The sequence below is a fragment of the Piliocolobus tephrosceles genome, chromosome 3, assembly GCF_002776525.5.
Source record: "Piliocolobus tephrosceles isolate RC106 chromosome 3, ASM277652v3, whole genome shotgun sequence".
NCBI classification, from domain to species: Eukaryota; Metazoa; Chordata; class Mammalia; order Primates; family Cercopithecidae; genus Piliocolobus; species Piliocolobus tephrosceles.
Window position 1 is genome coordinate 182,537,213 of NC_045436.1, and position 20,220 is coordinate 182,557,432.

Below are 20,220 nucleotides of genomic sequence, written 5' to 3' on the forward strand. Positions count from 1 at the left end.
AGGCTTGAGCCACCGTGCCTGGCCAATTTTTGTATTTTTAATAGAGATGGGATTTCACCATGTTGGCCAGCGTGATCTCAAACTCCTGACCTCAGGTAATCCGCCCACCTCAGCCTCCCAAAGTGCTGGGATTACAGGTGTGGGCCACCATGCCCAGCCTTTTTTTTTTTTTTTTTTGAGAGAGTTTTGCTCTTGTTGCCCAGGCTGGAGGGCAATGGCGTGATATCAACTCATGGCAACCTCTGCCTCCTGGGTTCAAGTGATTCTCATGCCTCAGCCTCCTGAGTAGCTGGGACTACAGGTGCGTGCCACCATGCCCGGCTAATTTTGTATTTTTAGTAGAGACAGAATTTCTCCATGTTGATCAGGCTGATGATCTCCAACTCCTGACCTCAGGAGATCCGCCCGCCTCTGCCTCCCAAAGTGCTGGGATTACATGCGTGAGCCACCATGCCCAACAAAGATCACTGTTTTAGCTGGTTGGAGAATGGGGGATACTCATTAGTAGGCTGTCACTGCAGTCTAGGTCATGGCAATGAAAATGGAGCAAAACAGATGGATTTTTAGAGGATATTTAGAACAGAAAGGACCTTCTGATAAATTCATGTGAGTGTGAACAGAAGTCAGCATGTGGAGTAGTTCTGAGTTTTCTGAGTTGTGCACTTGGGCAAATAGATACAGCCACTACTCAGGGAAAACTGGAACAGGAACTGTTTATGGAGGGCAAGGTCAAGTGTTCAGCCTTGGATATGTTAGGACAGAAGTGTATGTGAGACATTGATGTGCCATGTCACAAAATAGCAGTGGGCCGGTGGGACGGGGCTCAAGACAAGTCCCGTGCTGGGAATCCACACCTGGAAGCTGCCAGCTGATTTTTACTAAAGTCGCCCTGGGACAATGTTCCTCTGCCCTGCCTGGAGATTTGGAAAACACAGATGCCCAGGCCCACAGCTGATCCCCTGAGGCAGAACTGGGTGGCGGAGCCTAGTCATGGGCCTGCTTTTGAAGCTCCCTGTTGATTGCGGTACGCAGCCGGTATAGATGATCACAGAGTTAAACTCTGAGAAGCCGATATTTTAAAAGTCAGAGAGAGAAGAGGCACCAGTGGGAAACGAGTGAGAAGGGAGGTCAGAAGAATATGGTGTCTGCAGCCAGCGTAGAGTGTGCGGGTGAGCCTGCAGAGCCATGGCGGCGGATGGCGCTCCGCCTCTGGCCCTCAGCCAACACTCAGTGCTTTGTACACGGTTTGTGCGATCAAACACTACTTCTTTTTGGTGTTCTCAGGCTGCTCAAGTCAAGATATACTGGCAGACTATTGGTTAGAAAGTTAGTTTGTGAGTAAGGTATCAAGATAAGGAGAGTTAGATGATCTTAAGCTGTTTTCTTGGCTAAGTATTTTCATGCACTTTCACACCCCTAGGGATAGCTTTTCTACAAAAACTGCAATTCTGGATTATACTGAGGCAAGAAACCTCCCACTGTTAATGTTTTATGGTCACAGCTCTTGTGTTCTCAGTCTTTATTCAGAGAGCACTATGATTTAGTGGTTTATACTATTACATCAAAATCATATAATCAGTTCTCCCCCAAGTTGATTTATAGATTCTAAACAATTTTAATTAAAATCCTGGCGGGAGTTTTTTTGGTAGGAATTGAAAGGTTGATTCTCAGATTTATATGGAAATGCTAAAAACTAAAAAGAGCCAAAATAATCTGGGGGGAGGAGGGGAAGCACTATTTAAGGACACAGTCTATTGAATATCAAGACTAATTATAAAGCAATAGGAATTACTAGGAATTAATTAGGTAATACCATTTGGTGTTGACTCGAGGGTCAGTAAATAGGCCAATGGACCAAGACAGAAAATCCACAAACATCAAGTCCAACAGAACTTAAAGGTAAAAAAAATAAAGAAAATCGGGCCAGGCATGGTGGTTCATGCCTGTAATTCCAGCACTTTGGGAGGCCAAGGCAGGAGGATTGTTTGAGTCCAGGAGTTCAAGACCAGCCTGGGCAACATGGCAAAACCTCATCCCTACAAAAAACACAAAAATTAGCTGGGCATGGTGGCATGCACCTGTAGTCCCAGTTACTCTGGAGGCTGAGGCAGGAGGATAGCTTGAGCCCCGGAGGTAGAGGTTGCAGTGAGCCAAGATGGTACCACTGCACTCCAGCCTGGGTGACAGAGCAAGACCCTGTCTCAAAAAGAAAGAGAGGGAGACAGAGTGTGTCTCATAGGGCATCACTGCAAAGCATTAAGGAGGGCTTGTTACATAAAGGGCCAGTGCTTCTTGGCCCCCATTTCATGCAGCACATAAACATAAATTCCAAGTGAATTGTGTATCTAAATATCAAAAGCAAAATAGTAAAGATTGGAGAAGATATAACAAGAGGATATCTTTAAGACCTTGAGGTAGGTAAACATTCATAAGTAGGACAGCAAATGCATCAACCATAAAGGGAAAGCTTGATAAATGGGACAACAATCAAATTAAAAAATCTCTAATTACGAAAAGACACCATTAAACAGTGAAAAAGCCAGGTACGGTGGCTCATGCTTGTAATACCAACACTTTGGGAGACTGAGTCAGGAGGATCACTTGAAGCCAGGAGTTTAAGACCAGCCTGGGCAACATGGCGAGACCTCATCTCTGCCAAAAATTTAAAAAATTAGCCAGGCATGGTGGTGTGCACCTGTAGTCCAGCTACTCAGGAGGCTAAGGCAGGGGAGGATCACTTGAACCCAGAAGTTTAAGGTTGTAGTGAGTTATGATTGCATCACTACACTCCAGCCTGGGCAACAGAGCGAGACCTTATGTAAAAAAAATTAAAAGTTAAAAAAAAAAAAAATGAAAAAAGCTAGCCATAGAAGGAGAAAAGATATTTCCCATAAATATAACTGACTAAAAAACTATCCAGAATAACAAATGTCTACAACTCAAGGAGAAAAAGACACACCAATTTTTTAAGTGAGCAAAAGACACGAACAAGGGCTTAATGAAAGAAGATATACAATTAGTTAAATATATGAATAGTGTCCAACAGCGTTAGTCACAGGAAATACAAACTAAAACTATAGTGAGAGATCACTTCTCATTTACCAGAACAGCTAAAATTAACACCAGTGATGACATGCACTGGCAAAAATGTGGATCAGCTTGAACTTTTATGTTTTGCTGAAAGGGGTATAAACAGGTACGTTTACTTTGGAGAACTGGCAGTATGTCTGCTAAAGTTGACGCAGCAGTTTCACACTTCTTAATGTATGTATTCCACAGAACTGTGGACATACGTTAACTAAAATGTCTGTACCAGCATTATTCATACTAGCCCTAAGGTAGAAGAAAAACACATAGCCATCAAAGGTGGAATGGATAATATTCTACATTCATGCACTTGAATACTATACAGCAGTGCAAATAAATGAAATACTGCTTCATATATTGATGAACCCTAAAAAAAATAATATTGGACCAAGGAGAGGAAACAGGTAGCCTTTGGTGGAAGTCCAGGTGGTGGTTCGCTCTGGGGAAGGAGCCAGTACCTACTGGGGAAATTGGAATGTGTTGTTGCTTGCTGTGGGTGGTGGTTAACAGCTGTGCTCACTTTGTGATAATTAACAAACTTTTCTTACTCTCTTGCACTTTCCTATAGGTATGTTATATTTTGATTTTTAAAGCTAATCTTTAAACTCATAATCCATTACTCCCTCCCTGAAATTATGCAGTTATCGAGTTATTCATTTGTAGACACCGACACGGTATTTTACCTACCCTGGATTTAGATTTTGCTAATTTAAATCTCAAGAGGAATCTTATTTCCAAGCTTATCTGAGATGTTTTTACTGCCCTTGTAGACATCAGAATAGTTTTGTAAGGGGTTAGGATTAAGACACCTGATAAACTTGAGTTTATTATGCATCTTTATTTTGGAAAATATGCTCAATTAGACCATTTATTACAAAGACTTTCTCCAGATGAAAATAAGTGTTTAAAATGTTAACGTGAAAGAATTACATTGGTAATATTTATTTTCATGTTTAGTTAAATGCTCTGCAAGACCTTCATCCATTACCCAAGATAATTTTGGAATACAGGCGGGTAAGTTAATTTTTTTGTACGTAAAAGGTGATGAAAGGGAACCATACAGCCCTTTGTCATCAACAGAAATCCATAATGGCTGAAGTAGCCCTCCCAGTGTTCTCGGGGGATAGAGTTTTGTCAGGTTAACCTTGTACTGGCACTGTTTACTTGCACCCTAATGTGATTTTATCCAAGTCTGCAATCAGCCCCACTTGCAAACCCCAGGAGTCAAAATGGAAGAAGACAATGAGGAATCAGAAGGAAGTAGGTGGCATGCCACAGCTGTGTCGTCGGTGTGCAGGAGACGCCCAGCAGTACCTAGTCTTGAAGCCTCCCATAACCCCTCCCTGGCTTCTAGGTCTGCCAAGACCATACCAATAGCAGTGTTGTGTCGTCCTGCATTTACATTTGCCAGAGATTTCATGAGTGGCCCCCTTCCCTCCCCTGGTGATTCCCTTTCTCTGTTCACACACCTGCCATTTCCTTCCAAAGTTCTCTTTTGGTTGTGAACCACGTTTATAGCTTTTGCCACTGCCCACAGCATAGGTCCTAGTATTCACTGAGCCTGTGCCCTGCTGTATCCTGAGGGCCTGGCAGCTGTGAGGGAGCACATTGGCTCCAGCCTGGCCCTTTCTCCCTGCAGCGATGCAAAGGGGCAGCCACAGGAGACACTGTGTCAGAGTATTTGTTTATCTGTTTATCTTTGCAAATGTCCTGTAAATCTAGAATGATTCTAAAATTAATAGATCTATTTTTAAAGAGTGGAATGACATCTTTCTCTGTAGGTCAGTGTTATTTAATCCTGGGTCATTCCAGGGCCTCCCGGAGTCATCTGAGGTGATAGTAGCAGCACGTACCCAGCACTCTGTGAAACACCATTCACACCATTCCTGTTTAAAGACTTAAACCGGCCGGGTGTAGTGGCTCACGCCTGTAATCCCAACACTTTGGGAGACTGAGGTGGGTGGATCACCTGAGGTCAGGGGTTTGAGACCAGCCTGGCCAACATGGTGAAACCCCATCTCTACTAAAAATGTAAAACTTAGCTGAGCATGGTGGCACACGCCTGTAATCCCAGCTACTCAGACTGAGGCAAGAGAATCGTGTGAACCCAGGAGGCAGAGGTCTCAGTGAGCTGAGATCACGCCACTGCACTCCAGCCTGGGCAATGGAACAAGACTCCTTCCCCTGCCCAAAAAAGACTTACGACTTAAAGAAAATGATTATTTTTGTCTTTCTACCTTAGGTTCACAAGATCAAGTCGACCTTTGTAGATGGATTATTAGCTTGTATGAAAAAGGTAACAAGCTTTACAAAAAGATACTGTAATTAGGACTGTGGTTTTTGTGTGAGTTCAGATACATATAGAACCTTTGTAATTTTAGTAAATGATGAAATAATCTAATATTCTCTTTTTTTTTTTTTTTTTTTTTTTTTTTTGAGACAGAGTTTCGCACTGTCGCCCAGGCTGGAGTGCAGTGGCGCAATCTCAGCTTACTGCATGTAACCTCCGCTTCCCGGCTCCAAGCGATTCTCCTGCCTCAGCCTCCCAAGTAGCTGGGATTACAGGTGCCCGCCACCACACCCAGCTAATTTTTGGTATTTTTAGTAGAGACGGGGTTTCACTATGTTGGCCAGGCTGGTCTCAAACTCTGACCTCGTGATCCACCCGCCTCGGCCTCCCAAAGTGCTGGGATTACAGGCGTGAGCCACTGCACCCAGCCAAAATAATCTAATATTCTTGAAACTATGAACCATAATATTGGTATCATTTAGGTCCCCTTGCAGCATAGGTTGACATTATGCCTTGAAATCCTCCGTTTATGAGGAGGCTCTAGCTGACCACCTTTCACATCCACGATTGCATGTCTGTTCTGGATTCATTTGAGGAAGATGCTACTGTTTTAGTTCAGACCTGAGGAGACTGCAGTCAAGAGATGTTCTGTGACTCATTCAAGTTCACACAGCCAAGTGACAGAACCTGTCTGTGACGCACAGTCCTATCTTGAGCCCATGCCAAGTTCCCCACAGCCCAACAGCTCTTACTCTCCCCATGCACAGGATTTGTAAGTGACATAAAGTCTTGTTGCAGTTCCTAAATGGGTTAGGGGGAAACCTCCTTACTCACCCTTCGCTAATCACACGTCAGGAATTTTGTAACCCCAAGGACATTTCAGGGTTGGAAGTTTAGGGCCAGCAGCTTGTTGGTTTCTGGAGGACCAGTGAGTGTTACGTGTTGTGGGTGGAGGCTCCGCCACATCCTTGACTTCACATAGCATTGCCAAAGTTTACACTGATTCTTTTTAACTAATAAAGGGCTCCATTTCCTCTACATGGAATCAGACTGGAACTGTGACTGGAAGACTTTCAGCCAAGCATCCTGTAAGTTGTGTAAACAACTGTCTTTGTTAAACGCCGTTTTCCTGCCTTGCTATTGAAGTTTTGTCTCCACATGTGTTTGCCTGTGTACTTTCTGTTTCCAAGAGAGGGCTTCATACTGATATCCTGTGTTTTATTCTGTTTATTCTGAGAACATAGCAGGAGAACAAGGCAGGTGGGTTCTCTTCTTGTGAAGTGCTGAGTTAGCAGGGCGGGGGCTTCACACCCAGAAACCATGCACTCCAGCGTGAGGGCAAAAAGGGCACCCCTACCCCATCTTCCTTTTCAGATTTGTGCCAGACAGGTGGCTTCTGATTTCCAGAAATGTGTTGAAGTAGCTGATGCTATGATGAACAGCTTCATTTTTTGGTGGTTGTTGAAACTGTGTCTCTGATGAAAAAAAAAAAAAAAAAGCCGTAAATTCCCTTGAACTTATGATGCAGCTTCCATCACACTTAAAGCAATTAACTTTCTAAATGGCTCTGTATTTTGAACTAAAAAAGACTCATGATTAATTTCTCATAACAGAAAATTCCTTAGATACAGAAAAGAAATAAAAATAATAAAAAGTCACTTGTTATGCACCATGCAGAACTGTGGTGTCTATCTTTCCACACTTCTTGCTAAGCACATATATTTATAAAATACAAATTTTTAGGCCGGGTGCGGTGGCTCATGCCTGTAATTCCAGCACTTTGGGAGGCCAAAGCAGTAGATCATGAGGTCAGGAGTTGGAGACCAGCCTGGCCAATATGGTGAAACCCTGTCTTTACTAAAAATACAAAAATTAGCCAGATGTGGTGGTGGGCGCCTGTAATCCCAGCTACTCGGGAGGCTGAGGCAGGAGAATGGCATGAACCCAGGAAGCAGAGCTTGCAGTGAGCCGAGATCGTGCCACTGCACTCCAGCCTGGGTGACAGTGCAAAACTCTGTCTCAAAAAAAAAAATTTTTTTTCTACAAAAATAAAGCCATGCTATTTTATATTATGCTTTTCTATTTTAACATCTCTTGATATCATTCTATATTAATAAATATTGATTTGAATCTATATTTAAATTTAAATATATGAATTAAATATGTGAATTAAGTATACACTAATATATATAAATATGAATATATATTAATGGTAAAGAAGTACAAGTATGTGGAGATTTACAGAATGAGCAAATGTTAGTCATCTTTCCCTTCCCTCCATAACATGTGTCTGTCCCATGGGTTCCCTCCATTAATGGTCAGGCCTTCATCCAGGCATTTGCATAGATGGTGTACCGAGTGCATGCAGGCAGAGGGACACACTCAGGTGACTATGTGAGGAAGAGGAAGAGAGGCTGGGATGGGGGGAGTTTGCGCTGATCGTATGGTCTCTTGGGTGCATGGACACCCACTCTTGGTCAGTCAGCTCTCGGGCTGCCAGCTGTCTCGGGCCTTGCACTTTAGGGGGCTCTTCTGGGGTCTTTATCTAGGGAAGAGTAGTAGTAATAGCAATATTAATGCGAATACCAATACCAGCACCAATATCCATGTGAATACCAGCACCATTTCCTCTGAATGCAGGCACTGTTGCCACATTACCCTTGGGCTAATGTCTCAACCAACCACAACTGCTGTAGTTTTCTCTTAGTTGATACTTCTTATCTAGGAGTTATTTAGGAATTCTGCTGAGAAACTTTTCGTGGAGGTCCTTGCTTTTGCTTTTATGGAGTTATAAGTTTCTTTTTCCATTACATTTTCAGTAAATCTCTTGCTGTGTTTTATTCTCTTCCAGAAGTTTCTGAAGGGTCTGGTTTGTGAGTAGCATTCCTCCCAGGTTCTCAGTGAAGTTCTAATTTTACCTACTTGTTTTTCCGTTATTTCAGTTGAACTTTTGGAAAGATGAGATGTAAACATAACATGTGCATTCAGCCATGACCTTTAACTGGAAGCTTGTGTCATCATTTTAACAGCTGCATTGTATTCCATTTAATGGCTACCCCAATGATGGCCATTTAGATTGTTTGCAGTTTTAATTATTTTATAGAGATACCATAAACATACTTGTACTTTATCATAGCAATACCATACCAATTTCAATAGCAATACCAGAACCAATACCATAAGCATTTTTGGTACTTTTTTTCTGTTGATTTCTATAGCATAAATTCCTAGAGATAGAGTGTCTGAGTTACAGTATATATGTATTTTTAAGGCTTTACGTTGCCAAATTAGCCTCTCCACCAGAAATAACATTCCCACCACATGGTGTGTGAAATGTTTGGTCCCCTAATCCTTGCCAACACAAGGAGTTTTCATTTTGATTACTTTCCTGACTCATTTTTTCAGTTTCCATTTCTTTAAATATTTGTTGAGGTTGACTACATGAAACAATTATTCTTCTTTGAATTGCCTGTTCATGTCATTTGCCCATTTCTATGGAGGGTGTTTATTTTTTCCTATTGGTATGGAAAAGCTCTTTATATAATAAAGATTAACCCTTTTTAAAATGTTGAATTATTTTCCTCCAATTTTCTTTTGCCTTTTAACTGTTAAGATATATATTCTGGTTTGCTATACTTAAAATGGCTTTTTAAAATTATACAAATAACATGATAGTTCCAAAGAATTCAAACAATAGATAAAAATGTAAATGACAAAGTAAAAAGTCACTCAAAACTCCATATCCCCGCTATAGCCATCTTTAACATTTTGGTAACCATCCTCTAATTTGTCTCTTTATGCACACACACATTTACACAAATGGGATCACATTTTATATGTTGTTTTTATTGTAGACACTTCTCTCACACCCACATACCTCAGCCCTCCACCCTCAATCCCAGCCTCTTGGTAGCCCATGATAGCAGCCTAGAGCTTGTATATCCATATTTTCCTTGTGACTTATTATACAGTCTCATATAGGCCCATATGTGTCTGCACATATACACATAGAAACATGTACTTTGTCATTATTTATTTTACAGATTCAGAATTTTCCTTTCCTGCCTCTTGCTTTTTGCTCTCAGCAACAGCTTGTGGGGATCCCCGCAGCTCACCTGACAGAGCCTTGTCCCACTCTAGCTATGTGTGTTCCACACGTGGGTGTGTTGTGCACTTGCCCTCTAAAAGTAGAGCTGCAATGAGTGCCATGCATGTACGTCCTGTTGTATTGGTCCATGTATTTTTATGGGATGGATTTTCAGATATGGAATTACTGAGTAATTACTATACTGGGTACAGAAGATATTACATTTTTACTTTTAATAGCTTTTATTAGATTGTCTTCCAAAATGCTTTCAGCCTGTCTCTGCTCTGAGCAGTGTGTGGCAGAGCCTTTCCCACTCTCTACGGTGACTTTCCCGTGTACTGACATCCCTTATTATTTCTGTCTTAGTGCCGTCTTAGACAGGCTGTCCTCAGCTCCAAGATTATTTAAATACTCACCTCTGTTTTCTGATAGAACATTTGTACTTCTATTTTTGTACACATAAAACTTGAATCCAGCTGCACATTATTTAAGAAAATACTATGTAGGTTACATGATAATGCCATAAAATGGCTAGAATTTCAATTACTTTTTTTTTTTTTTTTTCGCTTGAAGTGCACAAAATACAGTTGACTAATATTTTTAAAAATCAGATTATTAGCCTGGGCAGCATAGGAAGACCCCATTTCTACATAAATTTTAAGATGCTTTAAATTAGCTGAGCATGGTAGCTACTTGGGAGGCTGAGGCAAGGAGGATCACTTGAGCCCAGGAGTTTGAAGCTGCAGGGGGTTGTGATCACATCACAGCACTTCACCCTAGGTGACAGAACAAGACCTCGTCTCTTAAAAAAAAAAAAAAAAATCAGGCCAGGTGCAATGGCTCATGTCTGTAATCCCAGCATTTTGGGAGGCTGAGATAGGCAGATCTCTTGAGCTCAGGAGTTCGAGACCAGGCTGGGCAACATGATGAAGCCTCATCTCTACCAAAATACAGAAAATTAGCTGGGCATGGTAGTGCATGCCTGTGGTCCCAGCTACTCAAGAGGCTGAAGTGGGAGGATTGCTTGAGCCCGAGAGGAGGAGGTTACAGTGAGCCAAGATCACACCACTGCACTCTAGCCTGGTGACAGAGTGAGATCCCACCTCAAAAAAAAGAAAAAGAAAAAGAAAAGAAAATTAGGTTATAGCTGGTTCTCAGTATTTTCAGAAAGCTAAATTTCCCCCACACCCCCTCCTAAGAGAAAGTTATTGCTTCTGGTCCTTTATATGGAAATAAAAAAAGAAGAAAAAAAGAGTCATTGCTACCAGTTGCGCAAAAGTATCCTTGTGTGTCTTTGTAATATCTCCCTCCCCACGCCTCAACCTTTACCCATGTCCTTGGCAACCACTGACTTGCTGTTTGCCACTATCTATTCGTTTGCAGTTTCTGGAAACCTCTGTGAATGGAGCTACACAGCATGGACTCTCGGGCTCCTTTCACAGCATTGTTACTATGAGCTTCAGCTCTGTTGCTCTGTGTTTCAGTAGCTCATTTCTTTGTATTGCTCAGTAGTGTTCCATGGACTCTGTGTACCCCACTTGGTTTATCAGTTCACCTGTTGATCAATATTTGGGTTGTTTCCAGTTTGGGGATATTATTCAGTTTAGAATATTACTACACACATTCACTGCACGTCCTTACATGGACAGATACTTTTTTTTCTCTCGGGTAAACACCAAGGAGTCAAGTAGCTAGTCATACAGTAGGTGTAGGTTTCACTTTTTAAACAACTGCCAAACTCTCTTTCCAGAGTGGTTCTACCATTTGACGTTCCTACCAGCAGTTTATAAATTCTACTTCTTTTACACTCCCAGCAGCATTTGATCTGGCTGGTCTTTCTAATTTGAGCCATTCCGCCAAATGCATTGTTGTGTCTCATTGCAGTTTTCATTGCATTACCCTAATCGCTACTGCTGAGAATCCTTCCATGTGCTAATTTGCCATTCATTTCTCTTTTTCAGTGAAGCATCTAGTCAGATCTTCTGTGTATTTTAAAGGGACCGCTTATTTTCTTATCATTAAGTTTTGAGAGTTCTGTATATATTCTAGACACAAGTCCTTTATCAGGTATATTTTGGCAGATAATTTCTTCCAGTGTGTGGCTTGTCTTCTCATTCTTTTGACACCATCTTTTGAAGAGCAGAAGTTCTAAGTTTTAATGAATTCTGATTTATCAATGAGCTCTTACATTGATCATGCTTTTGATATTGTATCTAAGAAACCTTTGCCTAAACCAAGATCACAAGTATTTTTTCTACATTTTTTTCTAGACGTATTATAGTTTTGGGCTTTACATTTAGAGCCATTTGAATTGACTTTTGTATAAGGTGTAAAGTTAAGTGTTTAACATCATCTTTCTTACGAGTGGAGATCCAGTTGTCCCAGCACCATTTCTTGAAAAGACCATCTTTCCCCCATTTAATTACCTTGGCGCTTTTGTCTAAAATAAATTTACTATCAATATAAGGGTTTAATACTATACTCTGAACTTGGTCTAGTTGATCTATATACCTACCATACCAGCAATGCACTGTCTTTATTATTATAGCTTTTGAGTAAGATTTTAAATTGGGGCATGTAAGTCCTCCAACATTGTTTAAAAAAAAAAATGGTTATTTTGGGTCTTTGGTCTTTTCCATTTCCATATGAACTTTATAATCAGCAGTTTGTCAATTTTTACAAAAAAGCCTGCTGAGATTTTCATTGGGATTACCTTGAATCGAGAACTCAATCTGGGGAGAATTGACCACTTTATTTTGATAACCTTTTTTTTTTTTTTTTTTGAGACGGAGTCTCGCTCTGTTGCCCGGGCAGGAGTGCAGTGGCCGGATCTCAGCTCACTGCAAGCTCTGCCTCCCGGGTTTACGCCATTCTCCTGCCTCAGCCTCCCGAGTAGCTGGGACTACAGGCGCCCACCACCTTGCCCGGCTAGATTTTTGTATTTTTTTAGTAGAGACGGGGTTTCACCGTGTTAGCCAGGATGGTCTCGATTTCCTGACCTCGTGATCCACCCGTCTCGGCCTCCCAAAGTGCTGGGATTACAGGCTTGAGCCACCGTGCCCGGCCTAATAAAATAACCGTTTTTATCCCTGGTATTGTTCTCTGCTTTGAAATCTATTTTGTCTAATATTAAAATATTAATTTAATATTAACTAATAAAATGTTAGAATAATTTTGGAAATAATACAATTAATAAAAATATAATTTAATATTAATGTTAAATAGCCTCTCCAGTTTTCTTTGAATGTTAGCGTGGTATTTTCTGTTCTTTTACTTTTAAACTATTGTGTGTGCGTATGTGTCTCTCTCTCGCTTCTTTTTGTTTTGTTTTTTTGTTTGTTTTTTGTTTTTGTTTGTTTTTGTTTTGAGATGGAGTCTCACACTGTTGCCCGGGCTGGAGTGCAGTGGCATGATCTTGGCCCACTGTAACCTCTGCCTCCTGGATTCAAGCGATTCTCCTGCCTCAGCTTCCTGAGTAGCTGGGATTACAGGTGCCCGCCACCATGCCCAGCTAATTTTTGGTATTTTTAGCAGAGATGGGGTTTCACTATGTTGACCAGGCTGGTCTCAAAATCCTGACCTCGTGATCCGCCCACCTCGGCCTCCCAAAGTGCTAGGATTACAGGTTTGAGTCAACGCGCCCGGCCCTCTCTCTCTTTTTAGACACAGGGTCCCACTCTGTTGCCCAGGCTATAGTGCAGTGGTGTAATCATAGCTTACTGCAGCCTCCAACTCCCGGACTCAACTGATCCTTCTGCCTCATCCTTCAGAGTAGCTAGGACCACAGATGTGTGCCACTGTGCCTGGCTAACTTCTTAATTTTTTTAGAGATAGATCTTGCTATCCTATATCCTTTAGGCCATGAGTTCAAGATCAGTCTGGGCAGCATAGATTTTAATAATAAGAAAAATCCTATCTATCTACCCATGTAGTTACTGTTTCCAGTGCTCTCATTTCCCTGTTTACAAACAGATTTCTTTTTGGCATCATTTTCCTTCTGTCTAAAGGACGTCCTTTAACATTTCCTGCATTGTAGGTCTGCCATTGATGAATTCCCCTGGCTTTTGTAGGTCTGGAAATGTCTTTATTTCACCTTTGGTTTTGTTTTTTGTTTTGGGTTTTTGTTTGTTTGTTTGTTTTTGAGATAGGGTTTCACTCCTGTTGCCCAGGCTGGAGTACAGTGGTACGATCTCAGCTCATGGCAACCTCTGCCTCCCAGGCACAAGCAATTCTCCTGCCTCAGCCTCCCAAGTAGCTGGGACTACAGGCTCATACCACTGCACCCAGCTAATTTTTGTATTTTTTGTAGAGATGGGGTTTCACCATGTTGCCCAGGTTGGTTTTGAACTCCTAAGCTCAAGCCATCTGCCTGCTTCAACCTCGCAAAGTTCTGGGATTACAGGCCCACGCCCAGCCTATAACCACAGTGACAGGTCACTGCACCCAGCCCTCACCTTTGGTTTTTGAAAGGTATTTTTGAGAGGTATAAAATTCTCAGCTAAAAGTTTTTTTTCTCATTACTTTGAAGATGTTACTTTCTTCTCACATTGTTTAATCGGAAGTCTTTCATCACTATCTTCATATAATGTGTCTTTTTTCTTTGCTGCTTTTAGCTTTTTTTTCCTTATCACTATTTTTGAAAAATTTGATTATGATATACCATCATGTTTCTTGTATTTGGGATTCATTGAGTTTCTTGGATATTTGGTTTATGGTTTTCATCAAACCTAAAAATTTATTGGTGATTATTTATTCACATACTTTTTTTTTTTTTTTTTTTTTGGAGACAGAGTCTTGCTCTGTCACCCAGGCTAGAGTGCCGTGGCGCAATCTCGGCTCACTGCAACCTGCACCTCCTGGATTCAAGTAGTTCTTCTGCCTCAGCCTCCTGAGTAGCTGGGATTACAGGCGCGTGCCACCATGCCTGGCTAATTTTTGTATTTTTAGTAGAGACGCGGTTTCACCATGTTGGTCAGGCTGTTCTCAAACTCCTGACCTCGTGATCCACCCGCCTCGGCCTCCCAAAGTGCTGGGATTACAGGCATGAGCCACCACACCCAGCCTATTCACATACTTTTTATGGTCCTCCTTTTCTCTCCTCTCCATCAGGGATTCCACTTATAATTACATATATTAGGTCAATTTGTCCCATAGCTCACTGAATTGTCCATAGCTCACTGACGCTCACTTTTATTCTTTTCCTGGGATTTTTTTTTCTGATTCAATTTGGATAGTTTCTATTGCTATATTGTCTAGTTCACTGATTGCTGTAGTTCAATATTTGCTTTATTAGAACCTCAGTCCAGTGTCCTCCCAGATATTCCCTACACTTCCTCTAGCATAGTGCTCATTATACCATATTATAACATCCTGCACTTCTGTTCACCTCACTGGACTGTAAATTCCATGAGAATGGGAGCCTTTTCTGTGTGCTTCACTGACATTTCCCCAAGCCTGGCTCTGTACCTGGAATGCAGTAGGCACCAAGTGTGTATTGAATGAAAAACTGGGCTGGGCACGGTGGCTCACACCTGTAATCCTAGCACTTTGGGAGGCTGAGACAGGTGGATCACCTGAGGTCAGGAGATCGAGACCAGCCTGACCAACATGGAGAAACCCCGTCTCTACTAAAAATTCAAAAATTAGCCAGGCGTAGTGGTGGGCGCCTGTGATCCCAGCTACTTGGGAGACTGAGGCAGGAGACTCGCTTGAACCTGGGAGGCGGAGGTTATGGTGAGCTGACATTGCGCCATTGTATTCCAGCCTGGGTAACAAGAGTGAAACTTTGTCTCAAAAAGAAAAGAAAAGAAAAGAAAAACTGGATGTTTGATCTACTCTTGAATTGTCTTTCAGTGTCTCAAAATCATTTGGTTTGGGATCATGATCAGTATTATGGTCTGTTGACAATGTGGGCCAGCCTGTTCCCCATGCTGGACCGTCACCTTCTTCCCCCTGGGCATGAATTGGTCATGGACTCTTGTTTTTCTAAATCTTCCTCTTTCCCCAACTCGGATACTTTAGGGATCATCTTGTCAATCCTTGTTTTGAAAGCCCCTCTTAGAACTGTCATTTTTTATGAAGGCCTTCTCATGGGAAGGTGTTAAGGACCTTTGTTCTCATTGCACTGCCAGGAGCCACGTTCTTAAATCTAATACCTCCTTATCACACATGGCTTTGAGGTCCCTCCTAATATTTCTATATCAGCAGAGCCAGTTTTTGTCAATGTCCTCATTTCACTACAGTCACTCATGATACTGGCTCAGAATTTATCAACATTATGTAATTCAAAATATCTGACCTTTCACATTGTATTCTTATGAGATCTTTAGTATCTTGAGTTCTCATTTTTCTTGTAGCTTAGTATTTAATTTTTAAAAATGTTATAGCTGTATTAATTGGAAATGTTAACATCTAAGGATTATTTAGCTGGATATTTGCTTCGGTTTCTTGGTTGATGAGTCTTTCTCCCCCTTAGTTTTTTTAATTTTCCTAAATATGTGTTCCCTGTTGCATTAGCATGTTTGTACTAGCTTTTTAGTATCTAACTGGGATGGAGCCAAATTACCATTTTGTCCTATGATGATAATACTTTGATATAATTTGTTTATTTGATTCCTCATGCTCTCACCTGCCTTCAAGCCATTGCTGTTGTTACCTCTGTCAAGATACTTTTTCTGTCTCTACATCCATGAACACATCTTTCAGCCCAGCCTTCTTGGCCTGGCTGCTGCCCGTTAGTTCTTCTGGTTTCAGTGCAGGGGACATGTCCTCAAAAGCCTTGTTCAACCCCCTGCCCCTCCCCACACTAGAAGTCAGTGAGTGCCCCTTTTCCTAGTAACAAGGTATGGAGCCCAATATAATGAACACGTGTGTATTCATCGTTCAGCTTAAAAGCTTTCAATATTACTTGAGTACTTTTGTTGTTGTTGCTGAGACAGAGTTTAGCTCTTTTGTACCCAAGCTGGAGTGCAATGGCGCAATCCTGGCTCACTGCAACCTCCACCTCCTGGGTTATTTTTTGAATTTTTAGTAGAAACGGGGTTTCATCATGTTAGCCAGGCTGGTCTGGAACTCCTGACCTCAGGTGATCTGCCTGCCTCGGCCGCCCAAAGTGCTGGGATTGCAGGTGTGAGCCACTGCGCCCGGCCTACTTGAGAACTTTTTTTTTTTTGAGACGGAGTCTCGCTCTGTCGCCCAGGCTGGAGTGCGGTGGCCGGATCTCAGCTCATTGCAAGCTCCGCCTCCCAGGTTTACACCATTCTCCTGCCTCAGCCTCCCAAGTAGCTGGGACTACAGGCGCCAGCCTCCTCGCCCGGCTAGTTTTTTGTATTCTTTAGTAGAGACGGGGTTTCACCGTATTAGCCAGGATGGTCTCGATCTCCTGACCTTGTGATCCACCCGTCTCGGCCTCCCAAAGTGCTGGGATTACAGGCTTGAGCCACCGCGCGCGGCCTTGAGAACATTTAAAGCCCCTGTTAATCCTTTCCCAAGTGTGTTCTTCCCAATTCAGTTCCCTTTTCTATTCTACATTTAGTCTTTATCATCCCATTTTAATGCTTGCATTTATTTACATATTTATGTATTTATTTATATTTTCTTAAATATATGTATGTCCTTAAATGATAGATTGTATTTTTTTGCTGTTTTAAAGTTTATATAAATTATAGCATATTGTACTTTTAAATTCGCTGTTTTCATTTAACATTATGTTTTTGAGATTTATCTGTGTTGACAGACGTAGCTCTAAATTATTCATCTTGGCTGCTATATAGTATGTCATTACACAGATACACTAGGTTGTTTCCAATATTTCACTATTAAAAACAATGCTGCAAGAAAAAAGTAAATGCTGGGAGGAATATTCTGGAACATGTGCGAGGGTTTCTCTATCACATCACCAGTATTGCCTGACCATAGGGCATGCTGGTATTCAACTCTCCTGACATCACTAAACACCCTCCAAAGGAGTGGGCTCACTCACATTCTCACCTGCAGTGTGATAGAGACCTCATCACCCTACAGACCACCGCACTTGGTATTACCACATTTTTAAGTTTTTGCCAATTTGATGAGTGTGGATTAATATCTTATTGTGGCTTAATTCATGTTACTTTAATTACTAATGAGGGTCAGTGTATTTGTATGTTTGTTTGTCATTTGAGTTTTTTCAGTGACTCGCTTGTTTATCTCTTTTGCCCATTTTCAATTTAGTGGTTTGTCTTTTTCATATAAGTTTTTTATTTTATTATGAATACTAGTCTTTTGTTCACTTATACAAATATCTTCTCCCAGTCTGTGGTTGGTTTTTCTCAGATTGGATTCTATGTCTTTGATTTACAGATGTTTAAAAACTATTGCCAAATTTGTAGTCTTTTCTTTTAAGGTTTGTATCTCTGTCTCGTTTAAGGAACCCTTTCTTACTTGGAGATCATAAAGATACTCAAATTCTCTCTTTTTTTTTTTTCGCCTATAGTGTGTTCTATGATAGCAAATTCTCTCTTAATAAAGTTACTTTTTACACTGAGTCTTTAATTCCCTTGGAATTTGTTTTTATATAGGTGTGAGGTAGAGATCTGATTATTTTTCCATTTGGGTAACTGTTTGTTATAACTATTGTTATTGTAAGAACTACAGTAATTTGTAATGCCTCTGTCATTTGTGGATTTTGACAAATGCACAGGTCTGTTTCTAGGCTCTCAATTCTGTACCTTTGGTCTATTTCCATATTCTTACACAGTCTTAATTTCCTGTAGTTTCATTACAGATATGTATTCCCAGTGTCGACTGCCTAACGTGGTCATCGTTCCATGGCTAGTGATTGTCTTCCCTCTACTGTAGGCTCCTTGAAGTTTTTCAATATTTTATTCCAAGAAACAAGCACAGTGTCTACCAGCTGATAGGCAATCCTTAAATGTTACTGAAGGAAGGAGTAAAACCAGGGACTTACATCTTGGTTATCGAGTGCTAAATATAGCAAATGGATTATGGGGACAGGGGACAATTTTTAGGGAAAATTACGTAGCATTCATTCTTACAGCCTATATTCACTAGGGAAAGAACTTTCATCCAGTAGTTTATATATTATTTAAATATTAATTATTTGTAGGTTATGTGTTTAAAGAACTAGCATTTTTCATAATAGCTGGCACATGGCAAGATTTTGATGAATACAATGAATGAATTCCTCTAGTTAAGAAAAGAGTCTTCTTAAGAATATTTTTAGGGTCGGGGTGGTGGCTCATACCTGTAATCCCTGCACTTTGGGAGGCCTAGGCAGGCAGATCACAAGGTCAGGAGTTTGAGACCAGCCTGGCCAACACAGTGAAACCCAGTCTCTACTAAAAATACAAAAATTAGCCGGGCATGGTGGCATGCGCCTGTAGTCCCAGCTACTTGGGAGGCTGAGGCGGGAGAATCATTTGAACCTGGGAGGCAGAGGTTGTAATGAGCCAAGTTCACACCACTGCACTCCAGTCTGGGTGACAGAGTGAGACTCTGTCTCAAAAAAAAAAAACAAAAAACAAACAAACAAATTTTTAACAGTGAATATGTATTTTATAGAAGACCCTTTTTACAACTTTGAGGAAAGTTATTAGTTGTTCAAAAGAATATATTTAAATCATATATTTAAAATATATTTTGGGCCGGGCGCGGTGGCTCAAGCCTGTAATCCCAGCACTTTGGGAGGCCGAGACGGGCGGATCACGAGGTCAGGAGATCAAGACCATCCTGGCTAACACGGTGAAACCCCGTCTCTACTAAAAAATACAAAAAACTAGCCAGGCGAGGTGGCGGGCGCCTGTAGTCCCAGCTACTCGGGAAGCTGAGGCAGGAGAATGGCATAAACCCGGGAGGCGGAGCTTGCAGTGAGCTGAGATCCGGCCACTGCACTCCAGCCTGGGCCACAGAGCGAGACTCCATCTCAAAAAATATATATATATATATTTTGAAGACAGATAGTAAGTTCCCATGGGCAATGTAATACCACCTGAAGTTCCTGGGTGTAAGTTGCACTTTAGTTTTGAAGGACGTCTGGGTTGTTTTCAGTTTGGGGCTGTTAAAATAAGTTTACCATAGACATTCATATACTGGTTTTCGTGTGTACTTAAGTCTTTATTTTTCTGGGATAAGTGTGCACAAGTCAGTTGTTGGATCATATATTTTTTAATATATTGCTGAATTCTGTATGCTAATATTTATGAAAGTATTTTATGTGTATGTTTATGAGGGATATTAATCTGTCTTCATCTGGTTTTGGTATCAAGGTACTACTAGTTTCATGAAATGAATCGGGAAGTGTTCTTTCCTCTTGTACTTTTTGGGAGATATAATGTTTTATATCTTTTTGGGGAATTGGTGTTAATTCTTCTTTAAATATTTGATAGAATCCTCTAATGAAATCATCTAGGCCTAGACATTTATTTTGGGGGAGTTTTAAAATTATGAGTTCAAGTTCCTTAATTGTTATGCAGTTGCTCATATTATCTCTTTCACATTTGGTGAATTTCAGTTGCTTGTGTTTTTTGAAGAACTGGTCCATTTTGTCTAAGTTGTGAAATTTACATGTATGTGGTTTTTCATAGCATTTCCTTACCCTTTTGATGTCTTAGGGTCTGTAGTGATATTCCCTGTTTCATTTCTGATATTGATAATTTGTGTCTTCTCTGTTTTTTCCTTGTCAGTCTACTGAGAGTTTTGTCAATTTTATTGATCTTTTCATTGATTTTCTCTATTATTTTTCTATTTTCAATTTATC

The 20,220-nt window shown here is 41.0% G+C and overlaps 1 protein-coding gene across 1 annotated transcript in view; it reads left to right on the forward strand.

The window, feature by feature from the left end:
* POLN (DNA polymerase nu) overlaps positions 1 to 20,220 on the forward strand; it is a 159,164-nt gene that overhangs the window by 73,306 nt on the left and 65,638 nt on the right. Inside the window, exons 13-15 of the mRNA XM_023206783.2 lie at positions 4,045 to 4,101; positions 5,330 to 5,383; positions 6,400 to 6,465. Of these exons, the coding sequence (XP_023062551.1) occupies positions 4,045 to 4,101; positions 5,330 to 5,383; positions 6,400 to 6,465 (177 nt within the window). The remainder of the gene's footprint in view (positions 1 to 4,044; positions 4,102 to 5,329; positions 5,384 to 6,399; positions 6,466 to 20,220) is intronic.